Source organism: Colletes gigas, unplaced genomic scaffold (genome assembly GCF_013123115.1).
Source record: "Colletes gigas isolate AHSC1104 unplaced genomic scaffold, ASM1312311v1 Colletes_gigas_Sc00021, whole genome shotgun sequence".
Classification (NCBI taxonomy): Eukaryota; Metazoa; Arthropoda; class Insecta; order Hymenoptera; family Colletidae; genus Colletes; species Colletes gigas.
The window spans coordinates 2,506,027-2,531,301 of NW_025106650.1; the positions used below are offsets into that span (position 1 = coordinate 2,506,027).

Sequence of the window (25,275 nt, forward strand, 5' to 3'; positions counted from 1 at the left end):
AAAGTCCCTTTTATATTTTTTTGTCAATTCTCTGTGTGTCTCGTTTTCGAGGCACACAGGGTATGTTTCACAGGTTTGGAACAGGACGTTTATCGCGAAAAAGAACGACCATCGACGAGGATGGTCGCCATTCGAGGATCCCTAACTCTAAATCCTTCTACCGAAACTTTAGCAATTGGTTCCCATTCAACGAAATACAAGTAACTCCTACAGTCACTCGAAGACTAAACCGGTCAATTTACAATTCTCCTACCCTTAAAATAATTTTCTTCTTCTTACTATTTTGTATGTATTCCGAGGAGGTAGAATCATACATAGAATAGAAATATTAAAAAATAGATATGTCATTTGGGGCTACCAACTATTACAATATGTAGAATCAACTAGACATATGATTGGTAATATTTTGAAGTATTGTGTCGAATCAATGTTAACGTCATAGGTTGATACAAATATTCATTTCTTCTGTATTCTGTTATTTTGTATAATATTTTGACTGCCTATGCTGAGAAACGAATATTTGTACGCCACTCGAGTCGCAAGAAACTCTATGCTCCCACACATGACACCCAATCAGAGAAAGAGTTACCGATACGACTGGAAAATATCAGCTATTTAGTTTCCTTTGGGAGAACAGACCAACCGTACTGCGTTCAATGGCGATTGACGTATCGTAAACCTACACGCAACGAAAAGGGGACTCTAATTTATAGACCACTTTCCTTAAAGCCAAGGGACTTGTGCAACGTCCCTGCAGTGCCTGCATGCAGAATAAACGCATCAAGCGTTGCACAAATTAGAAACACCGTCCTAAATCTGTAATAGAAGCTTTGTAATCTCGCTTGCTTCGATCAGATAAATTACACGAATTAAAAATAAAAGGAACACGTATCGGAAACAAAATCGACCAGTTAAAAGTTTCGATTACATATTGAATAGGTGAAACATTCGACTAAAGTTGCCACTGTGTTTTCTTAAATAAAGGGGAAGACAAATTAATCGTAAAAAATGCAAACTATTCTTTAACATTTCTTGACCAGAGTAATCTTTCACGAATACTTCAACCTCGACGAAGGTTCGACTATTAACTATCTCTTAACTTTGGGGCTATTATATCGAAATGTACATTTTATTGAGGCTAACCCAGACTCCGGATCATAAGGTCCATCGTTATCGATCTAAAACGGATTATAGTCCGTGGCTTTATTGGTAGTCTGAAGCTGATTCTTAACGTCTGAAGTTGTTCCCGTTGTTCCCAACGGGATTCTAGATTACACGAGACTTCATCAAGGGCCGGTGTATCGTATAAAATGAACCATAAGGTCGAAGAGCCGGGCAGAGCACGTAATGGCGAAACTTTCCCATGGTACATGTTTGCATAAATGTGGCCATTGTACTACGGAATCTTCGAGATTTTTTAACGGAATTTCCAATTTCATTTCTCGAAAACATAATTAGAAAACCCTCTGAAACTAGCAAAACTCTACAGTAACGTCATTAACTGAGGAAATACAAAATAAAATAAAGATCCAACTTGTACTCCCTTTTCTAATTTTCATACATTTTAAAATATAAGAAAATCCACATTTTTGATGAACAAATAAAACGAACGAAATATTGTCGATTGTTCAGGTGACAGTAATTTAATTTATTTTCGAGGAACAAGAAGATTTCAGGGATGTCCTATTATTTTAAAATAAATTTGATCCAACTTGTACTCCCTTTTCTAGTTTTCACATATTTTAAAATATAAGAAAACCCACATTTTTGATAAACGAATAAAACGAACGAAATATTGTCGATTGTTCAGGTGACAGTAATTTAATTTATTTTCGAGGAACAAAAAGATTTCAGGGATGTCCTATTATTTTAAAATAAATTTGATTCAACTTGTACTCCCTTTTCTAGTTTTCATATATTTTAAAATATAAGAAAACCCACATTTTTGATAAACAAATAAAACGAACGAAATATTGTCGATTGTTCAGGTGACAGTAATTTAATTTAGTTCCGAGGAACAAGAAGATTTCAGGGATGTCCTATTATTTTAAAATAAATTTGATTCAACTTGTACTCCCTTTTCTAGTTTTCATATATTTTAAAATATAAGAAAATCCACATTTTTGATGAACAAATAAAACGAACAAAATATTGTCGATTGTTTAAGTGACAGTAATTTAATTTATTTTCGAGGAACAAGAAGATTTCAGGGATGTCTTATTATTTTGTCACGGAATGTACCTAACGTCTTACGCTTCCTGTTGCCCGAGTACGTACATAACGACCGTGCTTCTTTAATGTAAAGACCTCCAGACAATGTGTCTGTTTCGCCCGAGTCAACATTGCGCGTCCCATTCAACTCGTCGGCGGAACGAGGAATAAAAAATATTCACAGCCCAGAAAGGAAAAAGAGCATGGAAAATGTTTGAAAGGTCTTGCAACTTTAAACCGTGCTGTCCCGAACCTCCTATACCATCCGCGTTCAAAGTAATTAATTAAGACGCTGCGGTTCATCCGCTTCGCAGAAAAAAAAAGACGAGCAACGGGCCAAATTAAACGCCGCCATCTTTATAAACTTGTCCGTCCGTTCCTTTCGGACCTTCGAGAGGCAACGAACTTTCTCATCGTTTCGACCTCTGGAACTCTTCAACTGAAATCTATTAGGTTGCTAACGAAATTTCGAGTAAGTGACAATGAAAAGAAGGAAATCAAGAACTAATTATAATTTAATATCTCGAGAAACTTTGTTCGAGATTAGATCCTCAGAAACAGGATACTATTTCAAAAATTTCATGCTATACTGATCCCACACATTCAAAGAGTTATGGAAGTTTGAGTAAAGTTTTTATTACAAATTGTGACTTTTCCGCTATTTTTAAGGATTAGACTATCGAGACATTTTTACTTGACAAATTACGTTACGGTCGTTAAGGAAACTCCAAACTCCACACGGGATTTGGAATCCTTGAAGCTCTTTCTTGCCTCAATAGCGATTGACTTGGGGTTTTTGGGGCTTTGGCTTTCCTCAAATGTTTATAAAAAACACCTGAACAGCAAGGAAGGCGGGAATGTTGCAAAAAGCAGGAAACGCCCTGCCAAAGTGACGACTTTAAGGATTGGCTTGACCAATCCTCCCACCGGTTAACGCTGCGCGTTTTCGTCACCTTGCTAGAGGAACCCGAGCTTACGTTAAGGATAGCATTAAGATTCCGGATTAGATTCGTTTTTGATCGAGCCTTACGAACTCGACTAGACTCTCCACAAGGCGTTTTATACTCTTGTGTAACACGAAGAGCAACAGGCTTCAGTTATCGGTATTTTCCCAAACACCAGTTTGGATGGTCCATCGAGCACAAGGAAAGGGAACACATTAAAGAGCTGTGTAATACGTACGGTCCACATAGTACATAGCACGTGGGAATAGTGAAACATGATCTTTTGTGGAGATCATCTAGCACTAAGCAACGTACAAGTACGCGAGAACGCATTGCAAATTACCTGTGTTGAAACGATGGGAAATTTGCATACCCCTGATAGAAGATTCCGTTCATAGACAATGTTCTAATATAAGTTGCGAACGACCCATAAACTCGTAGAGTTCGAGTGAAAGTTTTAACGTTGTAACTAATTGTTTCGTTGGTCATATTGTTTCGCCAGGATGCATCATATACGGCTCGGATCAAGAAGTTGCCGGAGTTATGAGAGCAGTTAGACGTTGCAATGCTACCGGTGCGTTTTCGTGGATCGGCAGCGACGGATGGAGTGCCAGGGGATTGGTTAGCAATGGTAACGAGGCGGAAGTCGAGGGTACTCTATCGGTTCAACCTCAAGCCAATCCCGTCGATGGTTTCAAAGAGTACTTCCTGAATCTGACCGTCGAGAACAACCGAAGGAATCCATGGTTTGTTGGTAAGCGAATGACTGAAACACGAGAGCTTCATTAAACTTTAGACAGTTCCAACTTCTGAAACCGCAGCTATATGGCAGGGTGCCAACGGAATTCAATAGCCACATGATCGAAAGAACTATCCTCGGTGTTCTCTAGCATATGGAAACGTGAAAATGTGAAAACGATAGAAAAAAAAAACTACCAACGATTTAGAGATTGAAGTCCACGCTTTCCAACGACTAAAGCTTTGTATCAGATCTTTTCTCGTCACTTTATTTCACTTTGAATGAGAAGACTTTTAATCTTTGAGGAATAATAGTGAAAAATATGTTGCAAGTTTACTTTATCGAGTATTTTATAGGAAGTTGAACACGTATTTTGATCGAAATAAAATACGAAGGTAATTGATCGTAAATGGTTTTTAGAATTTTGGGAAGATCACTTCCAGTGTCGATATCCGAACGCGTCGGAGACCCCGCACAATCGTCGATACACGAAACCATGCACGACGAAAGAGCGACTGACATCGCAGAACACGGCGTTCGAGGATCAACTGCAGTTCGTCTCCGACGCAGTCATGGCTTTCGCGTATGCTTTCCGGTAAAACAGAATTTATATAATATGTCTACTAAATATTTTGCAACGTTAAAACTTTGACGGCCGCTGTCACGTATACGTGACTTTGTGAGTTAGCAGACGTTGGCCACTGTCACGTGTGCATGATCTACTGTATCATTCACCATTTCATCATATATTCAACTTATTACGTTTGTTGAGGTTACATTTATAATTCCTTATAATAATATTCCTAGCATCTTCACGTATCTCACTTTGGTCTAGAATATCAGTGGTGACGGACAACGGTCTTCGCGTGATACGTGTGGCCATTAAAATGTTAAGATTGTAAAATTCGCGAAAAGAACTTCGTCTGTGATTAAATAAGAATAGAAACGTTTCGAATGTTCCTCGATAAGCATATTTTCTGTTGTTTCTGTTCTTAGAAACATGCACAGGGACTTGTGTCACGATAAATCCGGACTCTGCGACAGCATGAAACCGACCAAGGGAACGGAACTTCTGAAAGCTCTCCGAGCTGTGGAGTTCAAAGGTGAGGTTGAAGAACATTTCGTTAAAATTGAAACTGAATTAACAGTTTCAAAAAAGAAAATTTGCCTAGCAATTGCTTTTTAGATATTATCAATCCTGTTGAAGTTACTTCTGTCCAAACGAACAAAGTTCCATTTAAGTATACAGAACGTTATCTCTAATACAATGGACGACTTTTCGCCTTTCTGCAACCGTCTGACAAAAATGAGTTTACAACAAAAATCGAACGATACGGGGTGTACGATAGATACCACTAAACAAATTTCGAAAATAGATAAGAAAGGGTGAGAGTGCCTCGTCCCTTCGACCAGCGGTAAACAATGAAAAATTCGTTATTGTTGAAGGTTTGAGCGGAGACAAATTCAAGTTCGACTCGAACGGAGACGGGCCCGCCAGATATAATATTATCCATTTCAAGCAAACCGAGCCCGGCAAGTACAAGTGGATCCGCGTGGGTAAATACCTCGAGGGCGAGCTACGGCTGAACATGTCCGGTGAGTCCACGTTTTTCTTCCCCGCACAAAATTGAACGCCGCTTCTATTTGCTACCTACTCGAATATTCCTTGCAGAAATCCAATTTAAAAATCGTCAGCGGCCTGAAAGCGTCTGCTCCCTGCCCTGCGAAGTCGGCCAGGCAAAGAAGTACGTGGAAGGCGAGAGATGCTGTTGGCACTGCTTCAACTGTACCCAATATCAGGTCCGTGGTTGCGCATACGAGTCGTCCCGAACGATTTTTCACCGGCCAACGACGAACTTACCAGTGAAAAATCGTTCTTCGTTGCGACAAACGTGTTTACGCCGCAACGTTCCGGTATAATTTCACGGGTACCGCATAAACCCCGACTTGCCGCGTACCAACTTTTGCATTCACAACGAAAGTTTACGATCCGGTGAACAGTCTGCGAACCGGGTACATAGCTTCGCTTCTAGAGGGACGATTAATATTTTGTCGACCCTTACGAAATATCGGAGCCCGAGAACAAGCGTTATCCATTTTTAGAATCCGTTTGATGTAGGTTTTTTTATGCATTTTTCTGCGTTTAGCAATGGTTTCGATCTCTTTTGACTGCAATCTGGGTTCTCGTCAAATTACGGGAAACGCGAAATGACACTACAACGACATACATCCCTTTCAATGATTTCATACCCTCGTTTATCGAATTCCAAACGAAGTATATCAAAGCTTTGTGCGTCGGCAATTTCTAGTCGCATTTTCCAACGAATTTGATCTGGCGATGTCAAAAGGGATTAGAAAACATGATCCCATTGCCCTCTGGACTGCAAAGCTAAATTCTAGAATTTGATTCGTGGACGTTGAAAAAAAGATTTGAAAACTCGATCTATCGATTTCTCGTATTCTGCTGTTAGAACCTGTTTATGTTTCAACAAGCTCTATTTTCATTAAAATATAGTATAAACTACACCCTCCTGTTCCCTGTATACATTTTCCAATTTCTATTTAACTTTGGCTTGCGGGCGAAACGTGAAGAAACACCTAGATTGGTTCGCAAGGCCTGGTTTACAGCTTCTTTATACTTCTTGGTTCCTATAATTTGAGCTCGACTTTGAGAAGGAAAGATTCTTGGAAGAATAAATTAATCGAACAAGCAAGATTCCCCGCCTGAGAATAAAATGGAAAACGAGTATCGTCTTTTTGGGCCGAGATTCACCAGCGGCGACCAATCAGCGCGTTCTGCCTTTCCCAGCGAGGCTCTCTAACAATTACTCCTTTGTCTTCTTTTTTTTATCTTGCGCGTCTTGAGAATATTTCGTCGAAAGCACGAACGCGGAAAATATCTCCGGCGCGATACGCTTTTTCGAGCTTCTGAAACGAACTACCCCTTTTACATCATTCTCTTTTGTGATAACTGCTGGAACGAACAAACGCGTGACACATTTAGCGAACTTTATATACAATTTCAATATCTGTTAAATAGATACGGCATCCCAAAGACGAGACACAATGTATTTCCTGTCGACAAGGTACCGTGCCAGACGAGACGCATTCTACTTGCCGGGAAATCCCTGAGGAATTCCTGCGACCCGAAAGCGGGTGGGCAATAGGGGCAATGTCTTTCTCCGCCACAGGGATGCTGGTAAATATTTCTATTCGAGAGAGCAACGCTACTATAACGGAAACATTCTAATTAAAAGAAAGGAGGAATTTCTCAGCAAGTCTCAACACTTGCAATTTCTACCGAATACTACTTCTACCTGTTTAAACTCATAATCAGTCCAAAGTTGATGATCATTTACTGTATAAAATTAGACGAATTTCTCATGTCGTACAAAATTTTAAATATACCTACTACAGTACTAAATATAATTTAAATTGAAAGGCATATCAACGCACGGCACATATTTAAAAAAATGTACTTAACACTAGATTTACGGAAGCCGTCAGTTTGACGGATGTTTGATTTCATATTTAAAATTGCAGAACGCGTAAATATTATTTTTTCACAACTTACATTGAATTTGTTTATTGTAATGGTATGTATATATATTCTAATTAAAAGAAAAATCGTATTTTAAGGTAATCGTCAACATGAAAAGTATCAATAAATATACGTGCGATCAATGCCCGTAAATCTAGTGTTAAAATTGCAATAAATTTCGGGCCTCATTTTTTAGAACAAATTTGAAAATTCAGTAGAGACTTGATAGTATCAAAATCTACGTTCCTTTATCAGTAGTTTAACACTAAACCTACCGACACTTCATGTATACCTATTCCTGCCATAAACGATCAAATGACCAGCGTTTCTTTTTCTTTTTTACGAGACAACGTACTTCTAATTTTTACATTATGTGTATAGACAGTTGTTTCGAAGCTAATTTACAAAACCAGATTACATATTTTTCTCAAAAAACAAACAATAAGAATAAAAGTAAATATTGAGAAAATTCATTGTAAGTATCTATACATACTATAAATAGATAACATTGTATGTTAGAAATTCGAAACTTCTTTTACTTCTGTCCATTACTGAACATATACAATTTTTACTCGTGGATCGTGAATAAAATTGCACCACCACTGTAGCTGGAAGGATTAACGCGAGAAATTTGTTAAATATTCGCAGATAACGTTTTTCGTCTGCGGCGTATTTCTAAAGCACAACGATACGCCGGTGGTCCGAGCATCCGGTCGCGAACTATCCTACGTTCTACTCTCGGGGATTCTACTCTGTTATCTCGTTACGTTTGCCCTCGTGCTGAGACCGACAGACATCGTTTGCGGTATCCAAAGGTAAGAGGTTAAAAGTATGCAACACAGCGTCGTGCCCCCCCCCCCCCATTTTTCTTTGCCCGGAAGTCCTGTACTTGGAAAAATCCAATTTTCCGCGAAACGAGTCGTCCGACGACGAAGATATTAACCGAGAATGCAATACATGATCGATCGAGGCAAAGCTGATGAAGCCTGGAGGCGAAATTCCATCGGGAAGTGAATTACGAGAAATTCGATTACCGGGAATCAGAAGAAGAATATAAAACGGAACGACGAATCTATTAGACGCAAAGTTGCACCTGCTTCCACTCTTAACCCGTTGCGAGCTAGACGCGACATATCATTTCTTTACTAACATTATACACAGGAATATCTCTGAAATTGTTGACGATACTAAAAAATGTTTCCGATAGTCGAGGTATCTTGAAACGTATTTTACCTATATCAGAATATAAACATTCCTTATACAGGGTGTTCGGCCAACCATGGGAAAAATTTTAATGGGAGATTCTAGAGGCCAAAATAAGACGAAAATCAAGGATACTAATTTGTTAATTGAGACTTTGTTAAAAAGTTATAGAAACATTTCCAGCCACACAGTCTATTTTCGGTAACGAATTTTTTCCTCGAAAATACGCAGGATTTCAGGGGTATGTGTATTCACCAAAAATGATTGTAATTGACCCCCGCAACCAAAAATAATTTTTCCAAAACGATTTGAAATTTGTTAATTTTGTCGAAGAATTTGTCCACATTCCTGAATTTTTTTGTCGAAAGTGCGAAGGATTTCGTAGGTATGTGTATTCACCAAAAATGATTGTAATTAACCCCTTCAACCGAAAATAATTTTTCCCAGAACGATTTGAAATTTTTTACTGTAATTTTTTAATAACTTTTTAACGAAACCTCAAACAACAAATTGATATTATTGATTTTCAATCGACAGTAGTTGCTTCGAGTCGACGACTTTGTTGAAAATTAATATTAACAGCTACATCATTTAGGTGTTATAATTAGACTGTGAATCTTTATGCAAATTCATATTTTTATTAACCCCTTGACGAACTATTCAATTCCAAATAATTTTTCAATCGTATACTTTTTTTCGCGAATACCTCGTGAATATAAAAATGTGTTGATTTTAATATAACGGGTGTTCGGCCAACCCAGGGAAAAATTTTAATACGAGATTCTAGAGGCCAAAATAAGACGAAAATCAAGAATATCAATTAGTTGATTGAGGCTTCGTTAACACCTTCGTCGCCCATATTTGGGCTACTGCTCCACGGAAGGGGTGATGCGATGACGAAAGTGTTAAAAAGTTATTAAAAAATTAAATTAAAAAATTTCAAATCGTTCTGAAAAAATTATTTTTGGTTGCAGGGGTCAATTACAATCATTTTTTGTGAATACACATACCCTCGAAATCCTACGCACTTTCGAGAAAAAAATTCCTTACCGAAAATATAATGTCTGACCATACGTTAATATGTTTCCCTGAAATTTCATGCATATGTTTAACACATCATAACTTCTGAACGGATTGGAGGATTTTAATGTTTCAAAAGGCAAACGCCGCGTATTTTAGCGAACAATATATAAAAATCGTAAGAATATTTAAAAAGTTGTTCCTTAACCACGAAAACTGAAAAAACCCCCATAAAAATGGTCCAATCTTCAAACATTCATAACTTCTACAATAGTGAACGTATTTCAATGAAATTTATTACGGAAGTAGAGCTCATGGATACCTACAAAAAAGTACTAAACAAAATTTCCGTAGGACGTCAAACAAATTTATTAAAAATGAAAAATGAATTTTTAAGAAAAGTCAATGGGGGTAGCTGCCTAAATTCTTTGATGAAAACAAATTTTATGTAATCGTTCTGAAAAAATTATTTTTGGTTGTGGGGGTTAATTACAATCCTTTTTGATGAATACATATACCCTCAAAATCCTACGCATTTTCGAGAAAAAAAATCAGTAAATGGACAAATTTTTCGATGAAATAAACAATTTCAAATCATTCTAAAAAAATTATTTTTAGTTGCAGAGATCAATTACAATCATTTTTGGTCACTACATATACCCTCGAAATCCTACGCACTTTCGAGAAAAAAATTCTTTACTGAAAATATACTATGTGGCCGGAAATGTTTCTATAACTTTTTAACGAAGCCTCAATTAATAAATTAGTATCCTTGATTTTCGTCTTATTTTGGCCTCTAGAATCTCCCATTAAAATTTTCCCAGTGGTGGCAGAACACACTGTATATGGGAAGGTAAAAATGGAACGAGCAAATCTGAAATAATTATGGTTACAGGATTAGGAAAATTCTTAACGCAAATAAAATGAAAAGAATTTTAGTTTTCGTAGGGATTATTAAAGAAATTATTTACTGTTCTATAGTGCAATGAATTTTTGAAAAATATAACACTCGGAACTCACCGTATTTGTATGTATGAAAAGTGACGATGGCATGGTTGAATGCTGCAACAGGTTTTCATAGACGCAAGAAAACATTGCGGTGCACGCGCGCTTCATAAAGGACAATGTTAAGTCATAGAGGGGTTTACTGACCCAAGAGCGTACAGCATATGCTATACACTGTTGGAAAGGTCTCACCAAGGCGAATCGACTGATACCATTTTTAACTTCGATATCAGATGGGATAATGTCGAAAAATGGCCTCAAAGTTCGAGATTTTGCGGTTTTGAACAAAAGAAACCGGTAGTAAAAGTTCATCCGATCCGAGGGACCTCGGGTAGGCACCTGAGGAAAAACCGAGGGGTGTAAGCGATACTCTAGCAGATTGGGACGGCAAATGTGCCCCACCACCTTCATTTCAGTGCCGTGTTGGGCCTGCGTTTGCCGCATGGGCCCCGTTCCAAATGCCCACGGCGAAATCGCCAATGGATCAGTTGTTTTTCATGAACATAATATATTCATGGTATACAATTCGCAAGGTATAAGTTGGGAATGTGCAGGTTAGTATTCAGACTAAGGCGTCACTTACAATAGTGAATGGAGTGACATTTTATTGATTGAACGAAACATAATGATGTGAATACTGAATACTAACCTGCACATTCCCAACTCATACCTGCGAATCGTCTATCATGAATATATTATGTTCATGAAAAACAACTGATCCATTGGCGATTGGTGGTGGGGCACATTTGCCGTCCCAATCTGCTAGAGTATCGCTTACACCCCTCGGTTTTTCCTCAGGTGCCTACCCGAGGTCCCTCGGGCCGGATGGGCTTTTACTACCGGTTTCTTTTGTTCAAAACCGCAAAATCTCGAACTTTGAGGCCATTTTTCGACATTATCCCATCTGATATCGAAGTTAAAAATGGTATCAGTCGATTCGCCTTGGCGAGACCTTTCCAACGGTGTATAGCATATGCTGTACGCTCTTGGTTCAGTAAACCCCTCTATGACTTAACATTGTCCTTTCGAACTCAATTTTCTCGACAACGAAGCCCGCTGCTGGACAATTTTATTTCGCATTTTCAATTTACTTTTTCGCGAAAAACCATCGCTTTTTTATACGGTGCCGCGTATCACGGTCCGTTTTGCATATTTATACAGCGACAAACAAAAGTGTAAACACGCAACGTATCGGTATTTATGATATGATAACATTCAGTTCGTTTTTAAGGATATTTAAAGTTGAATGTTTGAAAGAAAAGCATACACTCCCGTGTAAACAAATAAAATCGAACTGTGTAGCGTGGTAAGCGGTATACACTATTGTTCACAATTTCTTCACCAGTGTAATTTGCACAATTTATTTAATAGCTAATTTCTTAATTTTTACTCACAAAACTTTGTTATGTAACAATTACGCGTTGTGGAAATCGCGCTATAGAGTTCCTCTCGCTTTCACTTCTGAAATAATACTGAATGCTACAACTTCCATTTGACTCTGAAAGGTCTTTGGAGCCTTGGATTCGTGCTGACTCGAAACCTCAGGTAAGAAGGGCATGTTTGAAAACAGTCCTCGAGTATACAATAGATGTTCAACAACAAAATGATTCAGATCACGGTGGTCTTACATTTTGCTAACAAAGCCTCGGGTCGAAAAATGGTAAAACAAATTGATCCTGGAAAAAGGTCCTACATTTTAGGTAACAGTGTACAGAATAAAAGACCCCAATTACTGTCACCTGAACAATCGATCCTTATAATATTGCGTAGATTTTTTTATTTATTTATTATTATTCAGTACCACTAATTTAAGAATAAAAATACTGCGACTTTCAGTATTCTAACTTCCATTTATAAATTCAATAATTCAAGAAACATGCATATTTTGTCTGTCAATAATTATTTCTACCCGAATATAGATACTTGTTTACCAATATGAAAAACGCCTGTCTTAAATTCTTAAAATTAACCAATACCCGAATATAAAGGACAGAACTCACAAAATCGATCGTTGATCACTAGATCCGAGCTAAACTAACTTCGTTCGAGTTTCAACTATTTTAACACTTTGACGGCCGTTGTCACGTATACGTGACTTTGCGAGCCAGCAGACGTCGGCCACTGTCACGTGCACGTGATCTACTGTATCAATTACCATTTCATGGTACATTCAACTTATTACGTTTGTTGAGGTTACATTTATAATTCCTTATAATGATATTCCTAGCATCTTTGTGTATCTCACTTTGGTGTACAATATGGACCGTTTATTTTGAAAGTGGTGTAAGTCCATTTTCTCTTGTTTCGAGAAAATTAAAGGTTAACATATCTGTTAATTAAAAAATTTAGGCAAATTATATGAAGTCTGGCAATGTTTCTACTGTTTTATCAATATGTAATTTGGTTATATAAATTGGTTTTAGGCGTATTTTACTAAAATGATGTATACTTACGGGCTGTAAATGGACTTACACCACTTTCAAAATTAGACAATTGTAAAAGTCGTTTAATTTCAATTTTGAAAAATCAAATATCACTTAAAATATACTTCATATTAATCCAATTTTGTTTTCGAATAATGACACGACATAAAATAGAAGTAGTATTTTTAATTTTAGACGCTAATTACATTGTTAAAATTACAAGATATTGATAGTATTTACTTATGCTCTGCATGTGGCAGTGTTTCGAAATATGCATGAAGCACCGGAGGTATTGTATAAGATAATAACTGCTTGATGTCTTTATATTTTTCATAAGTTATAGGCCTGGCATCATGGTACAAAGGCGCCAGGGCGATTTTTTCAAATTTTAGCGGTCTTCCATGACGTGTAGGTAATAAATTTATAGTTTTAAATTCTTTGTCCTTCATCGATGTTTTATATAAAATAGTGTATGGTGCACTTTTGAGAAATCTCATCCAACATATTTGCAACCAATTTACCTGTTCTTCATTAGTGTTTTTTCTTATCTGTTTTTTAATCGCATTTTGAAGATTTTTTATTGAAACGAAATTCTATCGTTTCATTTCATGTAAAATGAATTTATCATGTTTTCTACATCGTGTTATTACATCATAATAACCATCGGCAACCATCTGCTAAGCCACCTACCTCTGTCAATTGGACTTACACCACTTTCATAATCGATGATTATGCAATTTCATTTACCAAACAATTTTAAATTGTACAAAACATGGGAATTTTTTAAGAAATTAAACACGGACTAGTTATACATAAAAAATTTACATGAAATTAAGCATGAATTACGTGATATCTCATTTTTTTCAAAAATGGACTTACACCACTTTTAAAATAAACGGTCCATATCAGTGGTGGAGGACAACGGTTTTCGCGTGACACGTGCGGCCGTTAAAGTGTTAAGAAAGTCATTCTTCAAGGAAAGCTTGAAACAATGTTTAGATCTGATCGGTTTCGCGAGTCGCTGCACTTGGATCGTCTACAAGATGTTTCGCGGTGTTCGACAGATTCGCTGCTGGTTTCTGCTTCACCGTCGTCTACGCCGCCTTATTAACGAAGACAAATCGAATATCGAGGATCTTCAACGCCGGCAAACACGGCGCCAAGAGACCATCTTTCATATCCCCACGATCGCAGCTGATCATCTGTTCTGGCCTGGTGTTCGTGCAAATCTTAATTAATGGAGTTTGGATGATAATCGACCCGGCAGAGGCGATGCATCACTACCCAACGAGGGAAGACAATTTACTTGTTTGTAACAGTTACGTCGACGCCAGTTACATGATCGCGTTCGCCTATCCCATCATGCTGATCGTCGTTTGCACCGTTTACGCGGTCCTCACCAGAAAAATCCCGGAAGCCTTCAACGAGAGCAAACACATCGGTGAGCGTCTTCCACCCGTGGTAACCAATTTCTGGAAATTTTCGTGTTTCCGATATTCGCGTTTTCTACAGTCTTTTCCCTTTAACCTTTTTTCCGATACCGTTGGCTTACCCCGCTGTATCCCGACGTTATAGCGTGTGTTCGCGGCCAAGTGTACGGAAAATGATATTTCCCGGCAGAGGTAAAATTTTATTTGCGACGAAAGGTGTTTCGCACGAACGACTCGGGAAATTCCCTTTTAGGAACGGTCCAAGTTCAGGGAAATGAAACGGTTGTTAATCCGAATGTAATTCTGAATTTTATTACGCTGGCTCAAAAGTTCGAACGATCGGTTGGATAATATCGAGCCAGTCGGAAACTGCTTTTGAATCTAATCTGAAAGGTACTGGGCGAACAATCGTGGAATATTCTTTATTTAGAATGTCTTAAATGGAGTCGCTGAAGATCAATGACGAAACTTAATAATAGCACTTGACGTTCTCGATTGCAGAAAATTAACCCTTCGTTCCGTAATCTAACGTCCTCGCGGATGAGTATCAATAGCTGTTGCGAAATAGGAGATCTGGAAGGGTTCCAAGTCCCAATTAAAATGTGAACTTTTGTGGTCGCGAACTAGTCGGATCTAGAGTAAAGAGCAATAGCAACCACCTGTAAAGACACTACCTAGACCACCTTATTAACAGGAGATAACAATTTTCTTGTACACTACTCTTATATTATACTCATTATTTAAATTTTCCCAACTCTATTTTTGTATATTTCTAAATGACTTCCACTATTTCTTAATTACCATTCTAAGTGAAATCTGCCCAACTGTAATTAAGATTTCTGTCCTAAGCTTCCCCAAAAATGGTAACAGAGATACGAAAAATACTTGAGTAAAACATCTTTTGATCTCGAAATTAGCCCATAACGAGTGTGATATTTCCCATTTAGGTTTCACAATGTACACTACGTGTGTGATATGGTTGGCCTTCGTTCCGTTATATTTCGGCACAGGCAATAACGTCGCTCTAAGAATCACTTCGATGTCGGTGACCATAAGTATTTCCGCATCTGTGACTATAGCCTGTCTCTTCAGTCCAAAGGTAATTTCGCTGGAACAAAGCTTGTAAGAAATTAATATTTTTTAACTCTCTCTCCTTATCTTCGACAGCTATACATCATTTTGATCCGACCCGAGAGGAACGTGCGTCAAAGCATGATGCCAGCCAAATACAACACAACGAAAAGCTCGGCTGTAACAGGCACAAATGCCTCGAGCATGATCGCGCCTTTAACACTAACTGCGGCTACGTGCGATCAAAATAAAACTGTTAAAAAACACATTATCAGCACCATGGACTGTTCGACGCAAAGCGAATGTAAGTAACTCTCAACTATCTCCAATAAACACCTATTTACAAAAAAAAAACTAAAGGATCCTGTATTAAGAAAATAAACTGAATATCAAATTCTAAAAAATTAATCAAATAACAGAAACAATAATACGTACACAACTTTATAATACTATACAGGGTATTCGGCCACCCCTGGGAAAAATTTTAATACGAGATTCTAGAGGCCAAAATAAGCCGAAAATCAAGAATATCAATTTGTTGATGAATGCTTCGTTAAAAAGTTATTAACGTTTCAAATTCCGCCCGTGTTGAATTTTTTTCTCGAAAATGCGCAGGATTTCGGGAATATGTCTATTCACCAAAAATGATTGCAATTGACCCCCGCAACCGAAAATAAATTTTCCAGAACGATTTGAAATTTTTTTTTTCCGTCGAAATTTCACACCTTCTCGAATTTTTTTATAGAAAGTGGGTAGGATTTCGGGGGTATCTCTATCCACCAAAAATGATTGTAATTGACCCCCACAGCCAAAAATAATTTTTTCAGAACGATTTGAAAAAATTTGTTTTCATCCAAAAATTTAGGCAGCTACCCCCTATCGATTTTTCTTCAAAATTCGTATTCCATTTTTAATAAATTTGTTTGACGTCCTACGGAAATTTTGTTTAGTACTTTTTTGTAGGTATCCATGAGCTTCACTTCTGTACTAAATTTCATTGAGATACGTTCACTATTGTAGAAGTTATGAACGTTTGAAGATTGGACCATTTTTATGTGGGGTTTTCTCAGTTTTCGTGGTTAAGGAACAACTTTTTAAATATTCTTACGATTTCTATATATTGTTCGCTAAAATACGCGTCGTTTGCCTTTTGAAACGTTAAAATCTTCCAATCCGTTCAAAAGTTATGACGTGTTAAACATATGCATGAAATTTCAGGGAAACATATCAATGTATGGTCAGACATTATATTTTCGGTAAGGAATTTTTTTCTCGAAACTGCGTAGGAATTCGGGGGTATGTGTATTGACCCAAAATGATTGTAATTGACCCCGCAACGGAAAATAATTTTTCCAGAACGATTTGAAATTTTTTTTTTCCATCGAAATTTCACACCTTCTCGAATTTTTTTCTAGAAAGTGAGTAGGATTTCGGGGGTATCTCTATCCACCAAAAATGATTGTAATTGACCCCGCAACCGAATATAATTTTTTTAGAACGATTTGAAACATTTTTTTTCGCCGAAAAATTTCAACACCTACCCGATTTTTTTACTCGAAAATGGATAGGATTTCGGAGGTATGTCTATTCACCAAAAATGATTGCAATTGACCCCCGCAACCGAAAATAAATTTTCCAGAACGATTTGAAATTTTTTTTTTCCGTCGAAATTTCACACCTTCTCGAATTTTTTTATAGAAAGTGGGTAGGATTTCGGGGGTATCTCTATCCACCAAAAATGATTGTAATTGACCCCCACAGCCAAAAATAATTTTTTCAGAACGATTTGAAAAAATTTGTTTTCATCCAAAAATTTAGGCAGCTACCCCCTATCGATTTTTCTTCAAAATTCGTATTCCATTTTTAATAAATTTGTTTGACGTCCTACGGAAATTTTGTTTAGTACTTTTTTGTAGGTATCCATGAGCTTCACTTCTGTACTAAATTTCATTGAGATACGTTCACTATTGTAGAAGTTATGAACGTTTGAAGATTGGACCATTTTTATGTGGGGTTTTCTCAGTTTTCGTGGTTAAGGAACAACTTTTTAAATATTCTTACGATTTCTATATATTGTTCGCTAAAATACGCGTCGTTTGCCTTTTGAAACGTTAAAATCTTCCAATCCGTTCAAAAGTTATGACGTGTTAAACATATGCATGAAATTTCAGGGAAACATATCAATGTATGGTCAGACATTATATTTTCGGTAAGGAATTTTTTTCTCGAAACTGCGTAGGAATTCGGGGGTATGTGTATTGACCCAAAATGATTGTAATTGACCCCGCAACGGAAAATAATTTTTCCAGAACGATTTGAAATTTTTTTTTTCCATCGAAATTTCACACCTTCTCGAATTTTTTTCTAGAAAGTGAGTAGGATTTCGGGGGTATCTCTATCCACCAAAAATGATTGTAATTGACCCCGCAACCGAATATAATTTTTTTAGAACGATTTGAAACATTTTTTTTCGCCGAAAAATTTCAACACCTACCCGATTTTTTTACTCGAAAATGGATAGGATTTCGGAGGTATGTGTATTCACCAAAAATGATTGTAATTGACCCCCGCAACCGAAAATAATTTTTCCAGAACGATTTGAAATTTTTGAATTTAATTGTTAATAACTTTTTAACGAAGCCTCCATCAACAAATTGGTATTCTTGATTTTCGTCTTATGTTGGCCTCTAAAATCTCGTATTAAAATTTTTCCCAGGGTTGGCCGACCACCTTGTATATTTCATTTCCTTTATTTCTCTCTATCATCGAGGAACTCGAAAGCAGAGCTTGTCGCAAAGCTGTACTACGATTAATTTATTTATCTGGATCCTTAATTGTTCAAATTTTGTTAATTTTAAATCTACGAGATAATCGAATCGATCCTTAATAAGAACATTTATTCTTGCGATATAAGAAATTACTAATTTATATTTAATTTCTAAGAGAACGTGCGATTACTTTTCTGCGCGGCTCGATTATGCTTAATTTAACTTGTTTCGAGTTTCCCTTTTTACGCGGCTGTTAACTGAGATTTTTAATTAAACGTCTCAACAGAAGTGGACGATTTTACGTTCCTGATATACGTAGAAACGCCGCGAGCAAACATCTGCATCGAACAGTTTCCCTCTGAAGCTGATGTAGAATAGTAATTCTACGTAAAAGACGGTGCACTTTATATACAGGGTACACTTGAATCGGAGCACAAAATGAAGAACCATTCAGAACCAATTTTTTCTTTCAAGATTTTCAATTCGTCGAAATGTTTTTCAACAAAACAGAGAGCAACCCTGTTTGGAGGGGCAGTTTCAATTAGAAGACTCGGAACTAAAAGTGTATTTATTAATTACATAAAAGAGCCAAAATGTCGTAGACGCGATGAAAAAGGTAAACACGTAATGATGTAACTAGAAGAACCGACAATGCACAGTCGCAAAACAAGATAGTCCTGTTGTAGTAACGGCAGGAACGCATGACCAATGCGAGTCACCCCGATATTAAATCTTACAAACCCTATGTGAAAAAGTAAATCGAAAACGAGGAATAAATTTTTTTTAAGCGTATCAATTTTGAAAATATGCCAATATCAATGTCTAACATTTTTTTTTTATTAAATTTAAGTATCAATATTTCAAATGAGCTGGAAGACAGTGAAAGTTAATTACACGGTATTTTCCTTTTCAGATTACGAGTTAGAAGTGAAGGATCACAAAAAGGTGAAACCACCACCGACGTTCGTTTCACGATCGACTCAAACTTCCAACCCCGATATGGACTCGAATGCCATCGTGGCGAGCAAAGATCCGAAGGAGAACAATACGACAACGACAAAAGAGAATACCACGACAACGAAACAATTAAATAACAATGCTAGGATAGGAAACGGACCAGTCAATCAAACTGATGTTTCCTTATAGCAGAAAGCTTCCATAGAGTCTGCCATTTTGTCCGCGAATTTAAAACCAATTTCGAAAAAGCCCGTAGTAGTTTAAAGAGACCGTAAGAATAAATACCTTTCGATATTTTGTAAATACGACTGAACATCGAGGTATCGATTTAAATAAAAAAAAAAATAACTGTATGTTAATTGTCCTTAAACCTGCACTACGAACGATGATAAAAAGCTCAAACGAGAAAGTGTGCGGCAAGAATTATTGCAAATCGTACTATCGTGTGTCGCGTATATCGTGTATTTAGATAAAATTGTCTCGTGTACGTATGGTGCATCGATAATAAAATTTAATTATCGAAAATTCGATCCAAAGGTTGTCAAACGTATCGAAGGAATATTAAACGATAAATTGGGAAATATTTCACGGTTCGCGAGAATAAATACACGAGACCATAACAACCCTAAATATACAAAGTTGCACTGTATGTTAAGCAGACGCATAATCATCGATTATGTAATTAATTTTTAAGCCGCGTTTTAAGAATTGCTCTGGTTTTCTCTGTGATCATAGCATACTTCATGTAGCAATCACGGCATAAAAAGTGCGTAAATCTCTTTTGTACATACACAACCATTTTCATTGTGCACATTAACGCAAGTCATTTATAATTAATTGAATTTATTGTAAATACTCGTAGCTCTGTAAAAACTTGGAACTTTCGTAGCCAGATCGTTGCCAAATATAAATAACTGCATCGAAACGAGACGATCTTCTACCGATAACTGTAATTTTTGTAAAAAAAAAAAAAAAAAGAAAACAGTAAAAAAAAAAAGAAAAGAAACGATAGCTGCTCGATACGTGAAAAATATCGTCTATCGAGTCTTCTGTACAGAAACTATTCTCTGTAAATATTATTTAAAACGTAAGACGTAAAACAGTTTGAAACGAAAGTTAAATATTCAAAACTATTAACGATTCACTTGAAAATTTTTGAGATGTGATTATACGAACCGTAGACACGTAGAAATCTTTTTCTTCTTTTCGAATCCTCTCTGCAGACTATAGGAATTGCTACACGTAGAATTAAAGGACGCGACGGTTGCGTGCTGGAATGTTTTCTCACAACATCTAGTCGCTCTAATGTTTAACGTAACGTTAACGCTTCGGTCTCTCTACGAGACAAAAAAAAAAGAAAAGTGAACGTACGACGATGGAAAATTATTCTATAGCATTTGATGTATTGTATACGGTCGTTAGGAATTGCAAACACCTTCCGTGGTGTCGCGACTAAACATGCAAATCTGCGATAAACATATCCACTCTAACCCGTACCGTAGAAGTTGTTTTCCGATAATAATAATTGCGCAGAAATAAGTGTACTGTACGTCATAACGATTACTATTTCGAATAATTACGTTTACATACGTGTGTGTGATGGACTCGAACGTTTTGGATTTTTATAGGACCCGATGAAAATGCGTTTCGCCAGACTTTGGGTACGAATGAGCCCGGTATCCATCGTTTGGTCCGTAGGTATCTTATGTTTCTTCAAACTTTCGTATTAGAACCGACGTAAAGTTCTGTTCCGTGAAACTCCAGGAAACACTCTGAAAATCAACAACCAAAACAGGTTCATTTAAAAATTATATCTCGTCGGACGTGAGAACGCGAGGACAACTATATTTGACTGTTTTTTCGGATCGATCGTTTAAGTAAGGATGTGTACATATGTATTATGAACGTACCATTGTACATATAGGTGCGCATAAGCTGCGAGGCACGAAACGAGAAATGTTAGTTCATACGGAACCAATTTAGTCGTAACGTTCGATTAAAGTAAAACCTCGTAACGGAGGTGCGGAACAGCGCGGCGATAAATTCTGAAAATGCAATGCAATGACAATGTCAAGAACATTAATTACGATCAAACTGTTACGGTCTATAAGCATATTTTAAATACGTACGAACGGTAAGGTAGATACACGAGTTTAAGTGGTATTACGATGTATCCGTTAATGCGAACAAAAAAAAAAGGAAAAAAAATAAAAATAAAAGCAATCATAAAATTATTCGTCCCTAATGTTGTTTTTCCTTCGTTCCATATAGCAATCGATTGATCGATATTAATGGATTAGAAATACAATCACAGACGAGGTATACGAGTAGACCTTTCACCCGATGGACTTTCGTGGCTCGATCTGACTGCCAAACTGATTGAAATTCATTTCTAAATCTGTTTTATTCTAATTGTCGAGACAAAAATACATTGGATGTAAGGTCTGTTCGTACACCTCATCTGTGATACAACTTCTCGTCGTTTATCGGTCAATCATAATCATAAAATAAAAAATTCAGATTATTAAGCCACCCTCGCTATACCGTTTCTTTATACTATTATTCTACCACTTTTTTAATTTTAATTGAAAAATTATTCTCACAGCAATAACGACAAACGATCAAGGCCTGAATTTACTAAGTGCATTGTACTTCTTTATCGAACAATTAATTTTCTAATCAACGACTCGTTTAATTAACCAATATACAAAATATATTTCCAAAAAATAGAGGGTTTGTTCGATAATCAAAATTACCATAAGTGATTTAATAATGGATTATTAATCGATCTTGGCGCGTTTTTACCAACTCTGCTGAACGGAGAAAAGGAAAACACCTTGCTTGGCTATCGTTTTATTTCTCTTGTTTTCTTTTGCGCGCACGAGGTGTATATTTTGTACAATAAGTATGAGATAGTTTCAGGATGTGTTTTATTTCTCAAAAAGTACAAAAATTACAGAGGAGACGATGTGCTGCTTGTCAGTACCGTAGACAGACAGAGGGACAGAATCATCCGATCGGGTTGGTGATATGCCACGAACCCTCACCTAAGCGGAACTTCTCATTTTGGGTCATCGCTCAGTTCATGGTGCTTTACCGGATTAGTAGATCCTGAAAATCCCGATTAGGCGTATCATTTGTGACTTGTACCTCAATACAGATTGTTAGAACAGACAAAACACGACAAATTAAGTACTACCATTAATCCCGTAGATCCCACTTGCACGTTCTATAAACATTAAACCCAAATTCCGAAGAAATTATCTCACAAAAAAAGAAAAAAACAATAACTGTCGTTCGTAAAATTTGTTGGCTATTAATGACGATAACGACGACGAATCGAATGGGAGCTAATATCGATAAACTGTTACTATCGTATCCTATACTAACGAGTGTGAAATAAAAAGAGAAACTATAAGCCTAATACAGTTTACAAGTTGTGATGACCCCCGATTCACAGACGACAAAGGAGAGGCGTTAAAGGGTGCAGAGAAATAGAAAAGCCTCGCTAAAATAAATTATCTTTTTATTCCATTAGCAATTACAACGCTTTGAAATTCGACTGACATTCTTGTTCACTAACGAACGTGTCATTCGTATATCGTTACATTCTCCTAAACATACAACCTTCCTTTTCTTAACAATGGTCGATCCGACTAGTTACGCATCGTTTCATCACTATACCGTCTCATAACTATAAATCGTTTTTAATCAAAGAAAATAATACGAAGTTAACGCAAATGGTAGAAAAGATCAATACTGCTTAAAACACATGTAAGCAACTCATCGCACTGGATCCACCGTCAGTCAAGATACTGACATAGGCACAGACACAATGATAATATATGCAATTCATTGTAATAGTTATCAGACCTTAATGCCTATGAAATTATCGAACCCTGCTTATGTCGTTTTCATCTTACAACACAACGTATAAAATCTTTGGTCTGACTGAAAACTTTCGTACACGCTATATTACAAAATTCGGAAGCTTATCTATAAAAGTATTTTTCTCCTTGCTTCATTTCGTAAGAAAAATGCTCATCGTTTCTGAAGTCTCGATGTGAAGATAATCACAATATGTTTGCTGTTTTCGTAGTACAGTTTTCACTTTCACATCTGTTCTACTTTAAAACACTAACAATAAATAAATAATCAGCATTCAAGTTTAATACGAGCTCGCGTTTACGCGATATTCGTTTGATAAACTTGAACGCGTCTCGGTATAATTATCGTAAGCTCGACTAGTTTTAAAGGTGCAGCGTAATATAAGAAATCTACTACTTCATGCTAAAAAAATTCGTACATTGTTTGACAATAACAAACGGCAACTCTATAATATAAATCCTCTAAGTAAAAATATATATCTCACTTCGTGAATTGTAATTGTAAAATATTTAATCCAATAATAATACCCGCTCGAAACATAAGGCAAAATATATAATGCACGAATTGCATTTTCTAGATTTCCGTTTTTTCCGTCTATAACTCTAAACTATCTTAATATTTTCATGCATTCGTTAACTCCTGACGTATCTTAAATAGAGCGTAATTAATAAATTCGTTTATATATATTACCCTTGCCCACTTTTTTTTTTCGTTTCGTTTTAAATACACAACACAAGTAACACCATATAGAAAAATTTGTAAATTTAAAGTAACAAAATTCTCGTGCAAACAAACATTATTATTAATCAAAGATAACAGTGATGTATGTATAAATAACTCTGTAGTTCTTTAACTGTATTTACAAGATTCTCTTGTCTCAAAATAAAAGCGTTCGATCCCTTTAGAATTTGTATGATATGCCAAAGCATGGCAATAAAATACTCCTCATTCGTAATAATGCTCCTCGGTCACGTTAGTCATCGTTCGTCGCATTTTACATTAACATAGGATTGTACGAATTTTGAATATTGGTGAATGCAAATTACAAGAATATTACAATCCTGTTGTCAATGGGATACATTTCACACGATTAAAGATAACTGAATTTATGTCTTCCAGAACTTACCACTGCCTTTACTACCTTTGACCTTTTGTTGTTTCTTCTTTGGATCTGGAGGAACTGATAATGCTTCTCTAACAGATTCGCTTCCCCCTGTCCCTGAACTACCTCCTGCCATATCAGCCTCCTGTACACCACCACCACAACCTGCTTGTACCGCAAGCAACTTCTTTATGTCAGCGATCTAAAAAGGAATCAAAAACCCATAGCACAAAATTATTCCACTATGTTCCATATTTTTTATCTATTCGTAGGACACTTACGTCTCTTTGTATTCTCTCTTTGTGGTAAGTGGCTTTCTGTTTTTCAACATTAGCTTTCGTAACTTGATCTTCAATGCACGCTAACACAGTATCACAAGCTTGACCCCAAGCAGCTAATGTTTCAGCTACCACACCTGTATCATTGGGTCTAACGTCGCGCCCTAAACCAGCATAATCTACCTCTAATTGTGAATTCTTTTGATCTAATTTTCCATGTATTATGTCCGCATAAATGGCTTCGATTATTAAGTCCTCTAAATCTCTAACGTTCTTTATATCTAATTCCTCCAATAATATAGAATAAGGTATACATCTGGACTTTGTGGCCAATGTAACAATTGTTAAATGTTGAAGCTTTTTCTTTTGCGTAGGTGTTAATTCCAAAACTTTGTCTTTATTTCCCAAATATTCTTTGTACGTGCCATACGCAAACAAGTTCAATGTGTTCCAATATTGAACATAAGGTCCATTTTCTAGCTCTTTGATATTGGGCATATCTAATAATTCTCCAAAAACATTAACACCTGGCGTTTCTACAGCTTGTCTTATTAGCTCCAGTGCAGCTGCACCTTTAGCAGTTTTTGCAAGCAACATAAACTGTTCTAAAGGATTACTAGCTGACTTTTCAGTGGTAGTTCCACCAGTCATTTTGAACCTATCAATGAAACATTAACTGGTAAAAAAAAAACCTA

The 25,275-nt window shown here is 36.6% G+C and overlaps 2 protein-coding genes across 8 annotated transcripts in view; one reads left to right on the forward strand and one right to left on the reverse strand.

Moving 5' to 3' along the window:
- LOC122400956 (metabotropic glutamate receptor 8-like) overlaps positions 1-20,150 on the forward strand; it is a 65,203-nt gene extending 45,053 nt beyond the window's left edge. Inside the window, exons 4-14 of the mRNA XM_043402753.1 lie at positions 3,658-3,909; positions 4,315-4,489; positions 4,891-4,997; positions 5,341-5,490; positions 5,567-5,694; positions 6,935-7,093; positions 8,084-8,250; positions 14,151-14,527; positions 15,464-15,615; positions 15,684-15,891; positions 19,269-20,150. Of these exons, the coding sequence (XP_043258688.1) occupies positions 3,658-3,909; positions 4,315-4,489; positions 4,891-4,997; positions 5,341-5,490; positions 5,567-5,694; positions 6,935-7,093; positions 8,084-8,250; positions 14,151-14,527; positions 15,464-15,615; positions 15,684-15,891; positions 19,269-19,501 (2,108 nt within the window). The 3' untranslated portion in view covers positions 19,502-20,150. The remainder of the gene's footprint in view (positions 1-3,657; positions 3,910-4,314; positions 4,490-4,890; positions 4,998-5,340; positions 5,491-5,566; positions 5,695-6,934; positions 7,094-8,083; positions 8,251-14,150; positions 14,528-15,463; positions 15,616-15,683; positions 15,892-19,268) is intronic.
- LOC122400957 (COP9 signalosome complex subunit 7) overlaps positions 1-25,275 on the reverse strand; it is a 51,761-nt gene that overhangs the window by 25,567 nt on the left and 919 nt on the right. Inside the window, exons 2-6 of one of the 7 annotated variants that reach the window (XR_006259409.1) lie at positions 24,584-25,238; positions 24,327-24,504; positions 22,270-22,423; positions 21,223-21,357; positions 20,972-21,084 (exon numbers count right to left, since the gene is read on the reverse strand). Coding sequence is in view for 3 of the 7 variants with exons in the window: in XM_043402755.1 (XP_043258690.1) it covers positions 21,026-21,084; positions 24,327-24,504; positions 24,584-25,231 (885 nt within the window). In the remaining 4 variants the exon portion in view is untranslated. The other 6 variants (XR_006259407.1, XR_006259408.1, XR_006259406.1 and 3 more) reach the window with 6 other exon arrangements.